The 18607-nt window shown below is 43.9% G+C and overlaps 1 protein-coding gene across 2 annotated transcripts in view; it reads left to right on the forward strand.

The window, feature by feature from the left end:
• The window catches only part of LOC126106452 (arylalkylamine N-acetyltransferase 1-like), a 166234-nt gene that overhangs the window by 66533 nt on the left and 81094 nt on the right, over window positions 1-18607 (forward strand). The window contains exon 1 of one of the 2 annotated variants that reach the window (XM_049912738.1): window positions 16885-17012. The exons of the other annotated variant lie outside the window; for it this stretch is intronic. Within the exon in view, the coding sequence (XP_049768695.1) occupies window positions 16893-17012 (120 nt within the window). The 5' untranslated portion in view covers window positions 16885-16892. Of the gene's footprint in view, window positions 1-16884; window positions 17013-18607 lie in introns of those variants that run through there. 2 annotated transcript variants of the gene reach the window in all.

The following is an 18607-nucleotide window of genomic DNA, read 5'->3' on the forward strand; positions in this document are numbered from 1 at the left end:
ATCAGTCCCCTCGAACTTAGAACTGCTTAAACCTAACTAACCTAAGGACATCACACACATCCATGCCCGAGGCAGGATTCGAATCTGCGACCGTAGCGGTCACACGGTTCCAGACTGTAGCGCCTAGAACTGCTCGGCCACTCCGGCCGGCTGAGGGAGCAATATACTGCTTGACTCCTCGGTGAAGGTATGTTCTCGAAACTTCAACAAAAGCCCGTACCGAGCTACTGAGCGTCGCTCCTGCAGAGTCTTCCACTGGAGTTTATCTATCATCTCCGTAACGCTTTCGCGATTACTAAATGATCCTGTAACGAAGAGCGCTGCTCTCCGTTGGATCTTCTCTATCTCTTCTATCAACCCTATCTGGTACAGATCCCACACTGGTGAGCAATATTCAAGCAGTGGGCGAACAAGTGTACTGTAAGCTACTTCCTTTGTTTTCGGATTGCATTTCCTTAGGATACTTCCAATGAATCTCAGTCTGGCATCTGCTTTACCGACGATCAACTTTATATGATCATTTCATTTTAAATCACTCCTAATGCCTACTCCCAGGTAATTTATGGAATTGCTTCCAGTTGCTGACCTGCTATATTGTAGCTAAATGATAAGGGATCTTTCTTTCTATGTATTCGCAGCACATTACACTTGGCTACATTGAGATTCAATTGCCATTTCCTGCACCATGCATTAATTCGCTGTAGATCCTCCTGCATTTAAGTACAATTTTCCATTGTTACAACCTCTCGATATACCACAGCATCATCCGCAAAAAGCCTCAGTGAACTTCCGATGTTATCCACAGAGTCATTTAAGGTCATGTATTATAGTGATGTGAATATATATTTGTGTTTTTGAGATGACCTCAAAAAATAACGTAATATTTTGTTTCTGGAAATGTCCAAACGAAACTGAAATCGTCCCGTCTTAACTGTGGGTTATTTGATTGCTTGGGTAGATGGTGCATCACAACTACAACATACGAAATATTAGTTCACTGTATTACATGAATGATGAAAAAATTTACTTTACTTGATACAATCCTTTGCCACAGGACTGTCACTGGTTTTTAAATAATTACTTGATGCACTAATTAACTCACTCTTCTCCTGGAGTACGATGGTCATCGCATACAAAAGTACATTTTCATCTGGGACTTGAATAACTCTTCAGTGTTATTTGATTATGCAGACTGTTCCAGTTCAGGTGACGAACTGGGGCAGAGCGCTTCCATGCTCAGCTCTATATTGACCTCCGCGTCAGGGCGCTGCTGTGCTGAGATACAGGCCGTGTCTGGTTGAGCCCCTCCCATTCGTCGTAGCCGACTGCAACGAGACATTACTAATGTCTGTGTTGTCGAGGGGCATTGCCGAATTTGGCGCGGCACAACGATTTTGGACGATACGACAGAAAGAATTTTATTTATTCATCTACATCAATGTTATCGGTTTCTTAAAAGTCGCCATTTTATATTTTACAAAATTCATTTGAACGATCAGCTGTTTATTTACTCCATAAGTGAGCCATCAGTTTCGGTTATTAACCATCATCGCGGATGTAGGGTACAAGAGATTAGTTAAAAGCATCCCGTATTCCTTTGAAGCTGAAAAATATCGAAATTATCCAGTGAAATTGTATAAACACCTGATGTAATTCGTCTAAGATTACTAAGACAAATTATGTCAGGTGTTTATACAATTTCACTGGATAATTTCGATATTGTTCAGCTTCAAAGGAATATGGGATGTAGGGTGCATTTTATAAAATGCACTCTACATCCGGGATGATGGTTAATAACCAAAACTGATAGAAGACTAAATGAGCCAAAAAGACAGCTGATGGTTAAAATGCATTTTATAAAATACTTTACGGTTGTTGAACCTCATCTTATGGAGCCATTTCATACGCTGACGACAACGCTTTTTTCAATCACAAAAAGACTTCTGAAACTCGATTTTTGGGATACCTTTAGGTCACTCGACGATGCCTATCTAATCACGACGGTCTTTTAAGGGTTTATTTATTTTTTGGGGACACAAAAAAGTCACATGGCGCCATGTTTGGTTAATATCGAGCCTGGGGCATCGTTTGCAGTATTGTTTGTGTCAAAAATTCACAGACACCGACGTGTGAGCATGTATACTATAGTTGTGCAAAACCAATGAATTGTTTGGCCCTCAAAACCGAGCGTTATGTTTTCGGAATTCTTCATGCAAACGACTTTGATCTGGTGAGTAGTACTCCGTATTAATCGTTCGACCATCTGGCAAGAACGCATGTCGTTAAAATGGAAGAACACAATGAGCTTAACCTTCACATCCGACCGCGCTTGTCGAACTTTTTTTGGTGTTTTCGAAACGGGATGCTTCCACTGGGGCGACTGACGCTCAGCTTTGACGTCATATCCGTAAACTCTGTTACAATGTGTTTAAGTATTTCGGTATATTTTTTGACGTCATCTAGCGACTTCTGAGCAACATGCATTCTACGCTGTTTAGTTCGAAATTCAACAATTTTGGAACAAATTTAACTGTCAGACGTTTCATATCCAGAAACACTCCAAAAAATGTTATGGCGTGAGGCAATTGATATGCCACCATCATCAGAAACAGAATCTTCTCTCATAATGATCTAAGAACCTCTGATTACTATTTCTTGCATCCCCTCCCCCCCCCCACCCCCACCCCCCCCCCCACCCCACACACACACCCAGATTTCATTGGCTGATGATGCACTGGGACGTACAGGGTGCTCGATTTCTTAAACATCATCACGACTTCCTTATGCAACAGAAATCCTTGTTTTACTCGTTGCGATATTTTAACGTTACTAACACTTCACTGCACTTAATTTCACTTTCATAAAAAAGTAATAGAAATTGTCTGATCCATTTCTGTACGAAACAAGTAATCGCCGAGAGTACATTTGAAATTTTAAAGTTGCCCCCGCTCCACCCCCAGGGTGCTGGGTTAGTGGGCTAATTTTAGCACCAGAACATACCCCCTCCAAAATAATCAACTTTGGATTATACATATTTTTTCGTTTGAACCTTATTTTTCGAGTTAGTCTGGTTTGTCAACTTAAAATTTACACCCTGGATACAGGGAGAGTTTTTCCACCGTGTACAAACTCTAGGGATTGATCGATGGGAGGATACAGAACATAAAAGGTCTAATGAGCTTATGTCCGGAAATGCATGGTTTCCTTGTTACAGACCATTTATTCAATCATACTGTAGTTATAGAGACTGCGGACTAATAAGCGGTGTACCATGCAGCCACAGTTACAGTATGTGTCGAAAATGGTTTCAATGCGGCTTAACGCGTGCGCGTACGCGCCGTAGCATGTTCTGTCTCTCACGTTCACATCAACCAGGCTGCATACGATCAGTGGCAAAGGCAGCATAAATACCCTGCTCCAATGTTTCCACATCTGGAATGGGCTCTCTATATACTTTTGAGATGGCCCAATAACCAGAAATAGGAAGCGTTGAGGTCCGGTGAACGAGCAGGCCATGCAACTGTACCGACTCGTCCCAGCCATCGAGCAGGGAAGACACAATTGAGATGCGTGCAGATGTTCAAGACGAAGTGGGCTGGAGAACCATCATGTAGCAGCCACATACCCGTCGAATCGTCAATGGCACTTCTTCCGGCAGGAGAGGCAAGTCACGGGCAAGAAACGCCGATATTTCCGGCGCGTTAGCCGACGCGGAAGGAAGACTGGTCCCAAAATACGGTCGCCAATTATTCCGGCCCACACATTCCGGCTGCACCGATGCTAACGATTCGCTGTCACCATACTACGGGCTGCATACTATTCCACAGACGACTGGAAGTTGAAGATACCACTCCGAGTAAATGTGGCCTCATCTGTCAATAGGATGGATGCCACAAATCCCGGAAGAAACCAGTGATAAAACTGCTCCCAATATGGAAACTCTGTCACTATTAATTGCTGCACACGCAGTGAGTGATAAGGGTAGTATCAACTGTCATCTAGAATGTTCCACACGGTCGTCTGGCTTACCCTGTACTGACACGGTGGTCACCTTTCACAGTGTTAATGAGACTTCCCTCCAAATCTAGTACCAACCATTGCGTGTGGTACTTCTCGATTTCTGCCTTCCTCAAACGACCCTGTCTCAAACAAACAGCGAAACACAGCTGCAAACATTGAATGCTGTGGTTGTTGTCGGCGGGGATAGGTCTCCTTGCTGCCCGCCACCCGTTGCCATTTGCCTTTCCGTAAGTAAACACAATATCGGCAAGCTCTCGATTCGAATACGGAACCATTGTGTACAATGCTGTATCACGAGTTAGTAAGAGAATCCAATCGGACACAACATTACCAGTTACTATGGCAGAAGAGGGCGCTTGGGCACGATGTATGAGAAACGGTACCACCCTCTAGGAGGAAACCATGGCTGCATGGTACAGCGGGTATTAGGCCACAGTCTCCGTAACAAAGTGTTATTGAATAAATGGTCTCTATCATGGAAACGTCCGCCCCCGGCAGCTGAGTGGTCAGCACGACAGAGTGTCAATCCTAAGGGCCCGGGTTCGATTCCCGGCTGGGTCGGAGATTTTCTCCACTCAGAGACTGGGTGTTGTGTTGGCCTATCCATCATCATTTCATCCCCATCGACGTTCAAGTCGCCGAAGTGGCGTCAAATCGAAAGACTTACCCGGCGAACAGTCTACCCGACGGAAGGCCCCAGTCACACGACATCATGGAAACCACGCATTCCCGGACATAAGTTCATTCGACCCTTTTTTCCGTATCCTCTCATCAGTCTATCCCTAGAGTTTGTACTCGATGGAAAAAATCGCCATTTATATTAAGTAAGACTTCTTCCGGTGTGTAACACGCGGTGCATAGACCACCGTCGTTGCTTCCTCCATTTACTGTTTAAGTATATACGGGAAGCACTACTTCTGGTCAAGCTTCGCATGAGCCGGAATTTCTCTGATCGTAGTCACTTTGCGAGATCTAGATCAGATTCGCAAATCAGGCACTGAAGTACGTTGGGTGCCACAAATACCGTCAGTTCGAACCTTTTGGTACAACTGCTACCTTTCAAAAGTTGTTGACAGCCGCCTGCGTTACGTCATTCAGATAATTGAATGGAGCGTTGCACTGTGCGATGCGTCGAGTTCGATAGCTCGCCCCCGGCGAGTTAAAGACCGTCTTTGCAGGTTAGAGTGTCTTAGTGATACACCACAGTGGTTACGGTTACTACAAGCCACACCACAAGTTGGGAAACGGGGCCAAATTTCTAGTAGTTTACTGTCGAGTTGAGTTTTTCACAAATGTTTTATTCGTATCTTACAGAAACTAGCAGTATGGCAATAAACAGCCCTTTAAACATGCCGCTAACGGCAATCAAGTAATTAATAGCAATACAACAATTTAAAATTTTTTTAAAAGAAAGCACGGAAGCTAGCAGTACGGCAATAAACTACCTATCAAAACACTCCGCTAACGCCAATCAAAGTAATTTATAACAATACAACAATTTTTTAAAAAAATTTAAAGAACATTCGTAAACAGGCTACTAAAATAAATACAGAACCTTGTCAATAAGGTACGGTGAGGTAGTGAAGCTACCAACACCGGCATTAAAAAAAAAATTAAACAGGTCTCAGCAAACACACAATTAATGGCAATAAAAGGAATTTACAAACTGAGAGGAATTTTTTAGAAAATTTAAACAAAAGTGTCCTGGAATATCATTAGAACATAACAGATATGACGGACCCGTGTAAGGCGGCGACAAATCACCCACTCAGGGATGCTCAGGCTAGACAGAATACTGACCAATTTAAATACGCCCGTAAACACAATTGCCACTCTCAGGCTGGTCACTGCACCGACTTTTATCCAGCGAAAACTTGTTATAAGATGGCTTAACTTGCTGACAGAATTAGAGCTAACCTCGTGCAAGGAAACATTACACCACACAGTCCTGAATGAGCGACCACATGATCAGTCAACAAGAACCCTGAACTTACTCATAACCCACGAGGGAATAGCGAAACAATTAAACTGCCCAAAACTACACTTCCCATCGGACAGTAACGAGAGGAGGAGGAAAGCTCACTGTCTTCAATTACACACGGTGCCAGGGACAGGAAACCCGGTCGCCTGAGGCCACAAGGCAGAAGAGACGCTGGTTACACAACATTATTACTTAATGACTAAACCTTCCACTAACTTAACTTGCAGTTATGCTCGAACAGGCAGTACACGAGCTCCGATGGCAAGGATCAATCCATCCCACCGCGCACGCGTCGCCAGCGTACCCAACACGCCACAGTCACGCGACAACACGCTCTGTCACCGGAGTTCACGTCTTCTCTGCAACGTTGACGGGTAGTGACCGCTCCTTCATGTTAGGTGTCTCCTTTTTACACTCCAGTGTTGAAGCGGAGGACTTAAAGAAGCTTGTTAACGTCCCACCAAGGTGAAATGAACAGCAACTACTCGTGGGGCGATTCCGTATACAACCAACACGCGGGGAGCTCTTCCGTCAACTCGACCCGCTCGTTACACACAACCGACATACATCACGTGGCGACTCGGTACAACCGACCACGCCTGCTTCGCGCTGGAGAGCCACACTGCCCTCCCGTGTCCACCACACTCTCTGCGCGCAACGCCCCTACTTCCGCGCCACCACCCGAGGTTACAACCGGTCAAAGATCTCACTTCCTCCATAGTAGTTTCCCGGAAGCAAAAACGCAGATATCGATAGCAGAGGGAAAAGACAACGAAGTAGCCACTTAATGACAGACAACATATCAAACAAACATGTCAGGGGAAGAAAAGGAAAACCAATGCAATCGAAACACAAGGTGTAGCACTAGTCGATACATGGCTCACTTAGGTTTTGTCTCTGGTGGAAGAGACGGGAGTGGCTCGTGCGAAAGGGAAGGAAGCTGTCGGAGCTGGGCGGCTGCGGAGGATGTTGTGTGCGGCGGAACGTAGGGGCTTCGTGGAGAGCGACTGGTCAGTACTGCCGACACACCGTTCTCCTGGTTTGAGTATTGGCGGTCGGCTTTCTCCCCGCAAGGCGGCGAGGCTGTGCTGTGCCGGTCTAGCCCTGCCCTGGCGGTACTTGTTCGAGCAGTACCCTGGTTGTTCTTCAACTACTTATTGTATGATGTACTGTGTTTGCCCTTTCATATTTTGTCTTTTATGATTGCCCTTCCGTGTTTTGTCTTTTACTATAAGATCATACGCACGTTCGTGATGATTTTGCTGTATAGCGCTGTGTGTAATTCTGCTCCAATGTCATTGCCATCACTGTCGCCAGTTCTCTAGTGTTTGTCTAACTGCGCTTTTATTTTGCTTTAAGAGTGTTCAAATGGCTCTGAGCACCATGAGAGTTAACTGCTGTTGTCATCAGTCCCCTAGAACTTAGAACTACTTAAACCTAGCTAACCTAAGGACATCACACACATCCATGCTCGAGGCAGGATTCGAACCTGCGACCGTAGCGGTCCCGCGGTTCCAGACTGTAGCGCCTAGAACCGCTCGGTCACTCCGGTGGCCCTTTAAGAATGTGTTTGTTTGTTAACTTCGCAATTTTGTGCTATTCTCCTTTTCCTGCGATTATGTTTCTTTGGCACGTTATAGCCGTTGGTGGCTGTCTGGTCCTTGTGACCCAAAGCCAAAATAAAGAAATAAATAAATGGCCGGTTTCCTGCCGGTGAATTTGGTGCGATTCGGCGAAACCCTCCGGTCGTGTCCCCTTGTGCACTAGACGACGGGAACGCCTTCTCCACAGGATTATGCCGGCTACCGAGTGAAAAACTTCTCCGGGTTCCTCAGTCGAGGAAAGAGCCGGGTTCCGCTTCCTTCAGTTTATCGCGAACGTCATTTGTGCCTTCTCCAGCGACTTGTCTACATTGCCTGCTGTCGGTTGTGTTGGAAGCAGCTTGGCACTGGACTTCCACCTTGTTCTCAATGTTTGTTGTTTTGCTGCGCTCCCCCAGTTTCATTTAATGAGATTCTGAAAGGATTTGCTGCACGTGCTCAATTTTCTCCCTTGGGGGAATGAGCTTTTGTTTCGAGCAAATGTTTTTAAAAAATTTTGGGGGCCCATTTCTATGTAAAGTGGAACTGTTGATTTGGTGATTTAATTTCAAAGCGTAGAGTGTGTTTCTATGTTAACTTCGCAATTTTGTGCTATTGTCCTTTTCGTACGATTCTAAGTCACGTGTTGTCACTAGGTTGGCCTTAGGGAAAGAGGTCCGCTCTGTTTAGTGGTACTGACTTGTTTCCTGCGGGCAGTAAGTTTCTTCTTTCCTCTTAGATACCACAACAACCTTTAAGAAAAAAATAGGTAGAATTTTTCACAACTGCTTCAATCAGTGGTTCCCGACATTTCTGAGACTGTTGCGCCTGAGTGTAATCAGATGTTGGCTATCCACCCCCTCACCCCACTATCAACATTAGCGCCGAGCTGTAGAATGAAAAAGAATTTCCTTTGAACGCTTTTATTTTTTAAATGATGGAAGATAAATGGTATTTAGTTTTCGTAGGTGTCTTATTAAGTTCCGAATTAATGGCTCAATGAGACATTTGGTACTGCTTAGTTCTAAATACATTTTATTTATGTTTATAGAAAGATGAAGCAATTCTCAGTTCATCGTCAGTGTTACGTACGACTCTTCCTCAGAAAAGAAAGCTAATTATCTACATTGATGGTGGATACCCATTAAAAACGCGCTTCCCCTGCACCACTCCTCTCCCTAGTGGCATGTTCTTCACTCACACCCCGCAATCCTATTTTAAAATCAACCAAGTCAAAGGGTGTACATTATACCTACTGCTGAGAATTTTTCCGGGTTGTATGGCCGTGGTCCATGGAACTCTTCAAACCCTGAAGTTTCGTCCAAGGCTATGTTGGATATCTTCGGAGGTGCTCTTGGTTGTGCTCAGGGATCGAAGAGTTCCATTGACCGCGGCCATACAACCCGAAAAAATTCACAGCAGCTGAAACATCCGGTCGTGAAAGCCTACATTGTATGACTATACCTACTGTTCATGTTCCAATAGATTCCTAGACTCCTTACTCCTGAAATGGAGGAAATTGCAAGAACTTAGGCTGCCAATGCTTTCCGTCTGACCACTGCAGGGCAGCAATGTAATAGGCATTACATAATTACTGCTGTGTCGAGATCTCAGTTAGATCGTTTATTGTAGCGAAGTGAATAATGAAGCAGTTTCTGGTCCGTTGTGGGAAGTACATACAACTCGGAGAAGGCATTTTCATGAGGTATTTAAGCATATCTGTATCAATTTTACTGTCAAGGCAGGTGGACTATGAGGGGAACAACGAATATGTTGTTCATACATTCGTTTCACGGGCTGTAGGTTCCACCACACTGTCTCACGCGTTAGTACTAGTATTTGGAGTCAATCAATGAATGTCGTGTGACTAGGGTCTCCTGTCGGGTAGACCGTTCGCCAGGTGCAAGTCTTTCGATTTGACGCCACTTCGGCGACTTGCGTGTCGATGGGGATGAAATGATGATGATTAGGACAACACAATAGCCAGTCCCTGGGCGGAGAAAATCTCCTACCCAGCCGGGAATCGAACCCAGGCCCTTAGGATTGACATTCTGTCACGCTGACCACTCAGCTACCGGGGACGGACAGTGTTTGGAATAAAAGTGTAATTATTGGTAACTTACGTATTCAGTATTACAGTTTCGCGAAACAGTGCTGATAATAGCCGACCGGGGTGGCCGAGCGGTTCTAGGTGCTTCATTCCGGAACCGCGCTGCTGCCTCGGGCATCGATGTGTGTGATGTCCTTAGGTTAGTTAGGTTTAAGTGGTTCTATGTTCTAGGGGACTGATGACTTCAGAAGTTAAGTCCCATAGTGCTCAGAGCTATTTAAACCAGTGCTGATAATAATAATGATCTTTTGAAAATAGTTCACTTTCGAGACCGAGACACTACTGAACTGTTTTTTTTTATTACTTATAAAATGTCATTTTACCCTTCAGGGTGTAATTAACCCCAGTTTGGGAACCGCTGACTTAAATGATGCTTGCATCTGTTAAATTATATGTAGACTGTGCTAAAAACAGTTCCATTACGACATTGAAGTTCCGTAGCAGGATCTAATAAAAATGTTATTAAATTATAAAAATTATTAATAAAGAGATGTCATTTAATTACGTAAAGGAGGGTATACGTTTAAAGGTGTTGAACTGGAAGTTGTGCTACCTGTGGATACAGTCCTATAACACCATCGTTTAGTTCCCAGTCGATGCGTAATTAAACCGCTTCCTACAGAGTATTTTTTTTATACGGAGTTGTTCTCTATTGTTATGAGTTTAGCTGATCAGTTATGACACTACGTTGTGTCTGTTACTTTGTCTAACAGGCCACGACGGATGAATTGTTCGTCGGATCCTGTATAGAACTTCAGTCGCCGTGCAGTTATATTGGTTCAAACGGCTCTGAGCACTATGGGACTTAACAGTTGAGGTCATCAGTACCCTAGAACTTAGAACTACTTAAACCTAACTAACCTAAGGACATCACACACATCCATGTCCGAGGCAGGATTCAAACCTGCGACCGTAGCGGTCGCGTGGTTCATGACTGAAGCGCCTAGAACTGCTCGGCCACACCGGCCGGCAGTTATATGGGCTTCATTTCCTTGTTGCAGAATTCTTTTTCTGTCGGGCTTTTTTGGGACACAACATGAAATAAGTTCTGATACGCACTTTTCTCTTCTGTAACTCACTTATTATTTCACTTCATGGAAGTGCATACTTTTAACATTGACTTCTGAACAGAATGCACAATTGCGATGGTACGTAATACGAAGCGATACTGCCTTCCTTCTCCGTACTGTTCTGTTAACTGACAACTCACGATTCACAGTCCGTGACGTCTTCCTGGCCTCAACAACCACAACAAGAAGAGCTCAGCTCGGAGATATACCCTTCTTATTCAAAGACTACTCGTCACTCTTTTTAATCCGTGACACCGAGGTTTTCTCTGCCGTCCTCACTCACGTTGAATATGTCTACATACTATTTCGGATTTTTGATTTAATTACGTTTCATTGAGAAAATAAAAGTAACTGAAGGAAGAATTGCGTAGATAATTTGTCCTTCAGGTCTAGATAATTATTCTTGTCATTGCGACCTAAAGTCTCACTTCAGTACGTAAGACCTGATTTGACCATTGAGCTAATAATAGGCCATTGTTACATCTTGGGCTGTGGATGCTAGTTTTAAGGCTGTTTCTGCATTTATTACGATTCTGGTGTCATTGCTTCTACATTTAAGATACAGGTAGTTTGATCCGTGGCCGGCAGCAGTTCCGGCTTTAAGTACCTCGCTCGAACTTGTTAACTTTACGTAGTATCACGAAGTGAGTTAACATTCAGTGGCGCTTTAATCTTATTATTGGTCAGAAGAAAGGCTTTCGTTATGTTTAACGTGTTCACTGTTTCTAAATCTACATCTACATCCATACTCCGCAAGCCATCTGACGGTGTGTGGCGGAGGGTACCTTGAGTACCTCTATCGGTTCTCCCTTCTATTCCAGTCTCGTATTGTTCGTGGAAAGAAGAATTGTCGGTATGCCTCTGTGTGGGCCCTAATCTGTCTGATTTTATCCTCACGGTCTCTTCGCGAGATATACGTAGGAGGGAGCAATATACTGCTTGACTCCTCGGTGACGGTATGTTCTCGAAACTTCAACAAAAGCCCGTACCGGGCTACTGAGCGTCTCTCCTGCAGAGTCTTCCACTGGAGTTTATCTATCACCTCCGTAACGCTTTCGCGATTACTGAATGATCCTGTAACGAAGCGCGCTGCTCTCCTTTGGATCATCTCTATCTCTTCTATCAACCCTATCTGGTACGGATCCCACACTGGTGAGCAGTATTCAAGCAGTGGGCCAACAAGTGTACTGTAACCTACTTCCTTTGTTTTCGGATTGCAATTCCTTAGGATTCTTCCAATGAATCTCAGTCTGGCATCTGCTTTACCGACGATCAACTTTATATGATCATTCCATTTTAAATCACTCCTAATGTGTACTCCCAGATAATTTATGGAATTAACTGCATCCAGTTGCTGACCTGCTATATTGTAGCTAAATGATAGGGGATTTTTCTTTCTATGTATTAGCAGCACATTACACTTGTCTACATTGAGATTCAATTGCCATTCCCTGCACCATGCGTCAATTCGCTGCAGATCCTCCTGCATTTCAGTACAATTTTCCATTGTTACAACCTTTCGATATACCACAGCATCATCCGCAAAAAGCCTCAGTGAACTTCCGATGTCCTCCACAAGGTCATTTATGTATATTGTGAATAGCAATGGTCCTACGACACTCCCCTGCGGCACACCTGAAATCTTACTTCGGAAGACTTCTCTCCATTGAGAATGACATGCTGCGTTCTGTTATCTAGGAACTCTTCAATCCAATCACACAATTGGTCTGATAGCCCATATGCTCTTACTTTGTTCATTAAACGACTGTGGGGAATTGTATCGAACGCCTTGCGGAAGTCGAAACACGGCATCTACCTGGGAATCCGTGCCTATGGACCTCTGAGTCACTTTGCTGTTGTATGTGTTGTAGTCCACTACATACAATCACCCGGTTTGTTGTCGCCGGGGGAGGGGTGGGGGGAGGGGGGTTAAGTGATGGATCCCGAAGTCTACATCTGTAGTTTGATGTGTCATCTGAAGGTTTGGGCCCTGACCTGACGTGGGGGCACTCCATTCCTTACCGAGCGAGATGGCGCAGTGGTTAGACACTGGACTCGCATTCGGGAGGACGACGGTTCAATCCCGCGTCCGGCCATCCTGATTTAGGTTTTCCGTGATTTCCCTAAATCGCTCCAGGCAAATGCCGGGATGGTTCCTTTCAAAGGGCACGGCCGACTTCCTTCCCCGTCCTTCCCTAATCCAATGAGACCGATGACCTCGCTGTCTGTTCTCCTTCCCCGAAGCAACCAACCAACCAACCAACCACTCCATTCCTTAATTGCAATTTTTAGGTTATGGTATGTCTCTTGCATCGCTTTTAATGTAAATTAATATCTAATGTTTTGGTGAATTGCAATGTTTGTGAATAAATACTATCCAAACTGTTTCGCTTCTTAGATTTCACATCTAATGTCTTTCATTAAAGGTGAAAGGTCAAGTTTAATTTTTAGTGTGCTTTTTGTTGAGCCTTAAATTGTTAGTTGATAAATTAATTCATAGAGTACTTGGCAACAAACGATGTTCAATAGTTTTCCGCAGTCCTTCTTCCGGGACAAGGTGGTTGGTGTCCTCTTAAGTTGCGCGCTCTTGTTGCCTGTGTCAGCATGTTCTTAGACGAGGTTCACACAGACTTTGTGACGCTCAAAGATATTCAGATTACACGTTGATCGACGTTCGCTGTCTTGTCACTTTTGGTTGGTTCCAATGGTTCAAATGGCTCTGAGCGCTATGGGACATCTGCGGTCATCAGTCCCCTAGAACTTAGAACGACTTAAACCTAACTAACTTAAGGACATCACACACATCCATGCCCGAAGCAGGATTCGAACCTGCGACCATAGCAGCAGCGCGGTTCCGGACTGAAGCGCCTAGGACCGCTCGGCCACCCCGGCCGGCTCACTTTTCGTCGACAACTATGGTCTACATCTGTCACATTTGCTTGCTGTAACCTGTCGTACAGCCGTTTAATGGTGGAGTTGTTTGGTTTAGTCTTGTAATTCTTTTCTGTGAAGGTAGTCTGAGTCTCGGCATAACTGCCACGTCTCGTGTTGTTGTAATGTGTTTCTTCTTCTTTCATTAAACAAGGACTATAGGGGGGAAAAGTCTTCCATAAGGTTATGCATCTTATCCGTGTGAACTCTGAAATTTTCAAAATATTTCACATGATGTTTCCAACAGTGTTTCCAGCAGCTACTTCTGACCGCTGTTTGCAGTAACCTCTGAAACACTGACACAGCTACCTGCGGTAGTGTCGGTCCAGATCAAAGGAAACCTTGTTTTTGGGCAGCTGTCGCATCCCGCCACTGCACGGTGCTATATTTTGTATCTATGTTTTGGTTTTTCATAACTCAGCTGCTTTTGCGTTTGCCTAAACTGATCGAGTACATTACTAAACGGGTAAAACGCTCACACGCTCGTGGCTGCAGATGGCGTATTTAACAACTACTAGGGACAACAAGAATATGTGTCTCAGTTTTTCATACAACTGCTGACTGAATTTAAAAATTTAAAATTCTGTCGCGATCTGCTCATTAAGAGATATAAGTTTACGTTAAAGGTTTAACGCAGTAAGACAGATATTAAAAACTGTGGTTCTTTAAAGTCACTACCGCCATTAGACTGTTGTTTATTTATAGTGTTACATTTACATTAACACAATCGTGATTTCGGCTTCAAAGTGCCATTATGAAGTGTTATAAATTGCCTAAGATGGCATACTATCGTATTAAAATACACTATTTTGATACGATAGTATGCCATCTTAGGCTATTTGTAACACTTAAAACACTTGATAATGGCACTTTGAAGCCAAAATCATGATTGTGTAAATGTAACACTGTAAATGAACAAGTCTAATGGCAGTACTGACTTTAAAGATATATATTATAACTCTTGCTCCGCATTATGAAAAAATTAATAATTCTGTGTGTGTGTGTGTGTGTGTGTGTGTGTGTGTGTGTGTTTGTGTGTGTTTGTGTATGTGTGTGTGTTGAGGCAGCGTAACTGACGTCGCGCATATTACCCAGAATACGTTCATCCAGAATGAGACCACTTGGCTACTTCCCAAAAAGTTTACACTTAATTTAAAACTCTTTATAATCTTTTACTTTCTGGGACCCCCACAAATGAAGAAAGGAAAAATGTTTTTGCTTTACTACATTTTCTCTGTTCGTGCAGCAAAACTTCAGAATCATGGATGGCATTTTAATTTATTACTTGTTTAGTGCAAACACTATTCACAAACCAACTTTCAGACAGTTCCGTTTATACCACCGGATGTAGGAGAGAGTGGGGGAATTTGGCGCAGCTGGTAAAATGCCACGCGTCAACATGTCTTTGACCGTGAGAGCTAGTCTTACTGATCGATGCTACCATGTTGTGTTCAGTTATGAAAAAAAGTATACAGAACGTGGGAACCGTTACTTGCCAGTTGTCGGCACAAGAAGCAGGACTGTGTTTCCTTTTGGTTTCTTGTAATATATGATCTCTAAATTTTTAACAGGTAAGCCGTTTTCTGTTGTGCTAACATACAAGTTCTTGTCGTTACGCCTATCTCTGCTCATTACTACTAAAGATTATATAAGTATTATTCCTCTTAAACAAACAGGGAATGTGGAACTATAGTTTTATATATAATGATGATAATTTCGGTTTCTGGGGCGCTCAACGGCGTGGTTATCAGCGGCCATACAAATTCCCAGTCTTTCCACGATCTCGCCATGTTCTTGAATAATGATGAGGACAACACAAACACCCAGTCCCCGTGTGGAGAAAATCCGCGACGCGGCCGGGAATCGAAGCAGGGACCCCGTGATCCAGAGGAAGTAACTCTAACCACTAGACCACGAGCTGAGGACAGATTTGTAAGTGACTTGTTGTTGGGGTAATTTGGTGCACAGAATCCAAGTGTATCATTTTATTTCACTTCAGTTTCACACCAATGAAGGAAGTAGGTAGCTAAATGAGATACGTTAACGTAGCTCATCATTTTTAAAAGAGAGAGTGCTACTAGGACGGCGGGTGATTCAAGAAATGCCGTCAGTGCTGTCCATAATGCGACCGAGCACCATGCAGCACAACACTGCAGAGGTAACGATCTGTGCGTAGTACGTCGTGGATTCGGCAAAGATGGGAAGGAACAGTACCGATGCTTTTCTTATGAGTTTGAGGGCTTATACAAGGTGTAAATTTTAAGTTGACAAACCAGAATAGCATGGAAAATAAGCTTCACACAAAAAAATGTGTAGAATCCAAAGCCGATTATTTTCGAGGGGGACATCTGCTGATGCTAAAATTGGCCCGCCACCCCAGCCCCTTGGGGGTGGGGCGGGAAGCAATTTTAAAATTTCAAATGGGAACCCCCATTTTTTATTGCAGAATCAGATTCTATATACAAAAACTACGTGCATTTTGTCTTAAACATTTGTTTTGATACTTGGTAGTCGGCGCTGTAATTTAAGAAAATCTATGTTCTCATTTTTGCGTGGAAAATGATTACGAATAAATAAAAAAATTACTTTGATATCAGTTGTGTGTGGCCGAGTGCTAGAAATCCGCTGTGAGACCAACACGTGCTGGCTGCCCGCCATCCATGTGGAGCACGTGTTGGCCTCACAGCGGATTTCTAGCACTCGGCCACACACAACTGATACCATAGTGTTCGGGCCTAAAGATGGCGTTGACACAACGTCGAAACTAGTAGACAAATAAATATGAAATCTTTAGTACAGCTGGAAGAGTTTCATCTTTAATAAAAACTGAAATGAAGAGGATGGTACTGCAGGAAAAGTCTCACCAAAATTAAAGCTGGTCGTCAGTGCGACATTATCGCAGCACGATCTTCTGGCACTTTTCCTGCGCGTTCGTCTCTAAACCCCTACGAGCTGCGACGTAAATTATTGTCATTGCCAGTATAATTTTGAGTAACACAGGTTGGATATTCGTTCCGTACGTGCGAGCAGACGTCCCGCTCTTTTTAAAACGGCACACCTCTGCACATTGGCTTTCGTCACGGCCCCCGGTATCAGCGGCGATACGGCATCTCGGCTGCTTTATCTGCCCCTTCCGCGCGTGGCCCCGTTCTCTACACCGGCTGCGCCGTTTCGCATTGCCAGTAGCCCAGCGATCCGCCATGTCTCCGTACGGAAGGATCCTCGCGTGCTGCGGAGGGACTTCTAGCTGGCAGCCTAAGGAGAAGACGCTGCCCGACGGGGAGCCCAAGGCGTGGGATGGAGCCAACGAGGGCGTAACCGTGAGTGTTCGGCGTCACAGTTGATTATCATGCCTAGCCGCACGTGTCCGTTGTAGCTAGCCACTAGTTCGACGCAGGTGTGATTCAGAGATCCTGGCAGAACCTCGGAACCTTCCTCCAGTCCTTCTACAATTTGCAAATATTTCTACGCAGATTTATCGACTTTTATCATTTGGTAAGTTGGTTTAATAAAAATTAAGCACATCGAAATTGAGATTTCATACGAGAAGTACATGGATTCAGCACAACGATTGTCTGGTAAACTTAAGAGCTCCGATTTCTTAGCAAGTGATAGCCTTACATTCGCTCTAAACAGCAAAATACCTGATACTGGGTGATCAAAAAGTCAGTATAAATTTGAAAACTCACTAAACCACAGAATAATGTAGATAGAGAGGTACAAATTGACACACATGCTTGGAATGACATGGCGTTTTATTAGAACAAAAAAAAAGAAGTATTGGTGGACGCGCGAAATATCTCTTGCACGCGTCGTTTGGTTATGATCGTGTGCTCAGCCGCTTTCGACGTGCTTGGCCTCCCAGGTCCCCAGACCTCAGTCCGTGCGATTATTGGCTTTGGGGTTACCTGAAGTCGCAAGTGTGTCGTGATCGACCGACATCCCTACGGATGCTGAAAGACAACATCCGACGCCAATGCCTCACCATAACTCCGGACATGCTTTACAGTGCTGTTCACAACATTACTCCTCGATTACAGCTGTTGCTGAGGAATGATGGTGTATATATTTAGCATCTCCTGTAAATAACATCATCTTTGCTTTGTCTTACTTTGTTACGCTAATTATTGCTATTCTGATCAGATGAAGCGCCATCTGTCGGACATTTTTTGAACTTTTGCATTTTTTGGTTCTAATAAAACCCCATGTCATTCCAAGCATGTGTGTCAATTTGTACCTCTCTATCTACATTATTCCGTGATTTATTCAGTTTTCAAATTTATATTATTTGATCACCCAAGTCTTATCGGTATCACAAGCTCGAACAATGCAGCCGATGATAAATTATAGAGCATACGTTTATTTACACGACGGTTTAGCTTGACGGTATACGAACAGAGGGTAGCAGTCTGTAGGCAAAACGATTAACAACTAACGTAATGTTAATGAGCAAGCAGAGATGGCTTCTTGGTTTTCTTTCTTGTTTTCACAGCAGATCATATCAACCGAAACTTGGGAGCGGCAGTAGTACTGGCTGGAGGGTGTAACATGTCGTTTCACTAAAGAATAAGTGTTTAGTGACGTTTTCACTTCCGGGATGTTCGACACTTTTTAGTAATACTGAAAGGCATGCCCATATTAATGCATTGTTATTTAGGGATTCTGTTGCTGGACTCCTGTTCTTTTCGGGGATATGACGGTCTCGGTTACTTCTTCCACTAAGAAATCAAAAGCTCTAGTGTTCGTTCGGTCGCTAACTACGAAATGACAATTTTACACACTGTTACCATCTATATACGGAAATGATTCACTCGACTGATTAACAAAATTTACAGCCATCAGCCACCAAGCTTTAGCTCTGTACACGACATGACTACTCTTTACAACACCGAGAACAGAAATGCTTCTTACAGCT

Source organism: Schistocerca cancellata, chromosome 10, assembly GCF_023864275.1.
Source record: "Schistocerca cancellata isolate TAMUIC-IGC-003103 chromosome 10, iqSchCanc2.1, whole genome shotgun sequence".
NCBI classification, from domain to species: Eukaryota; Metazoa; Arthropoda; class Insecta; order Orthoptera; family Acrididae; genus Schistocerca; species Schistocerca cancellata.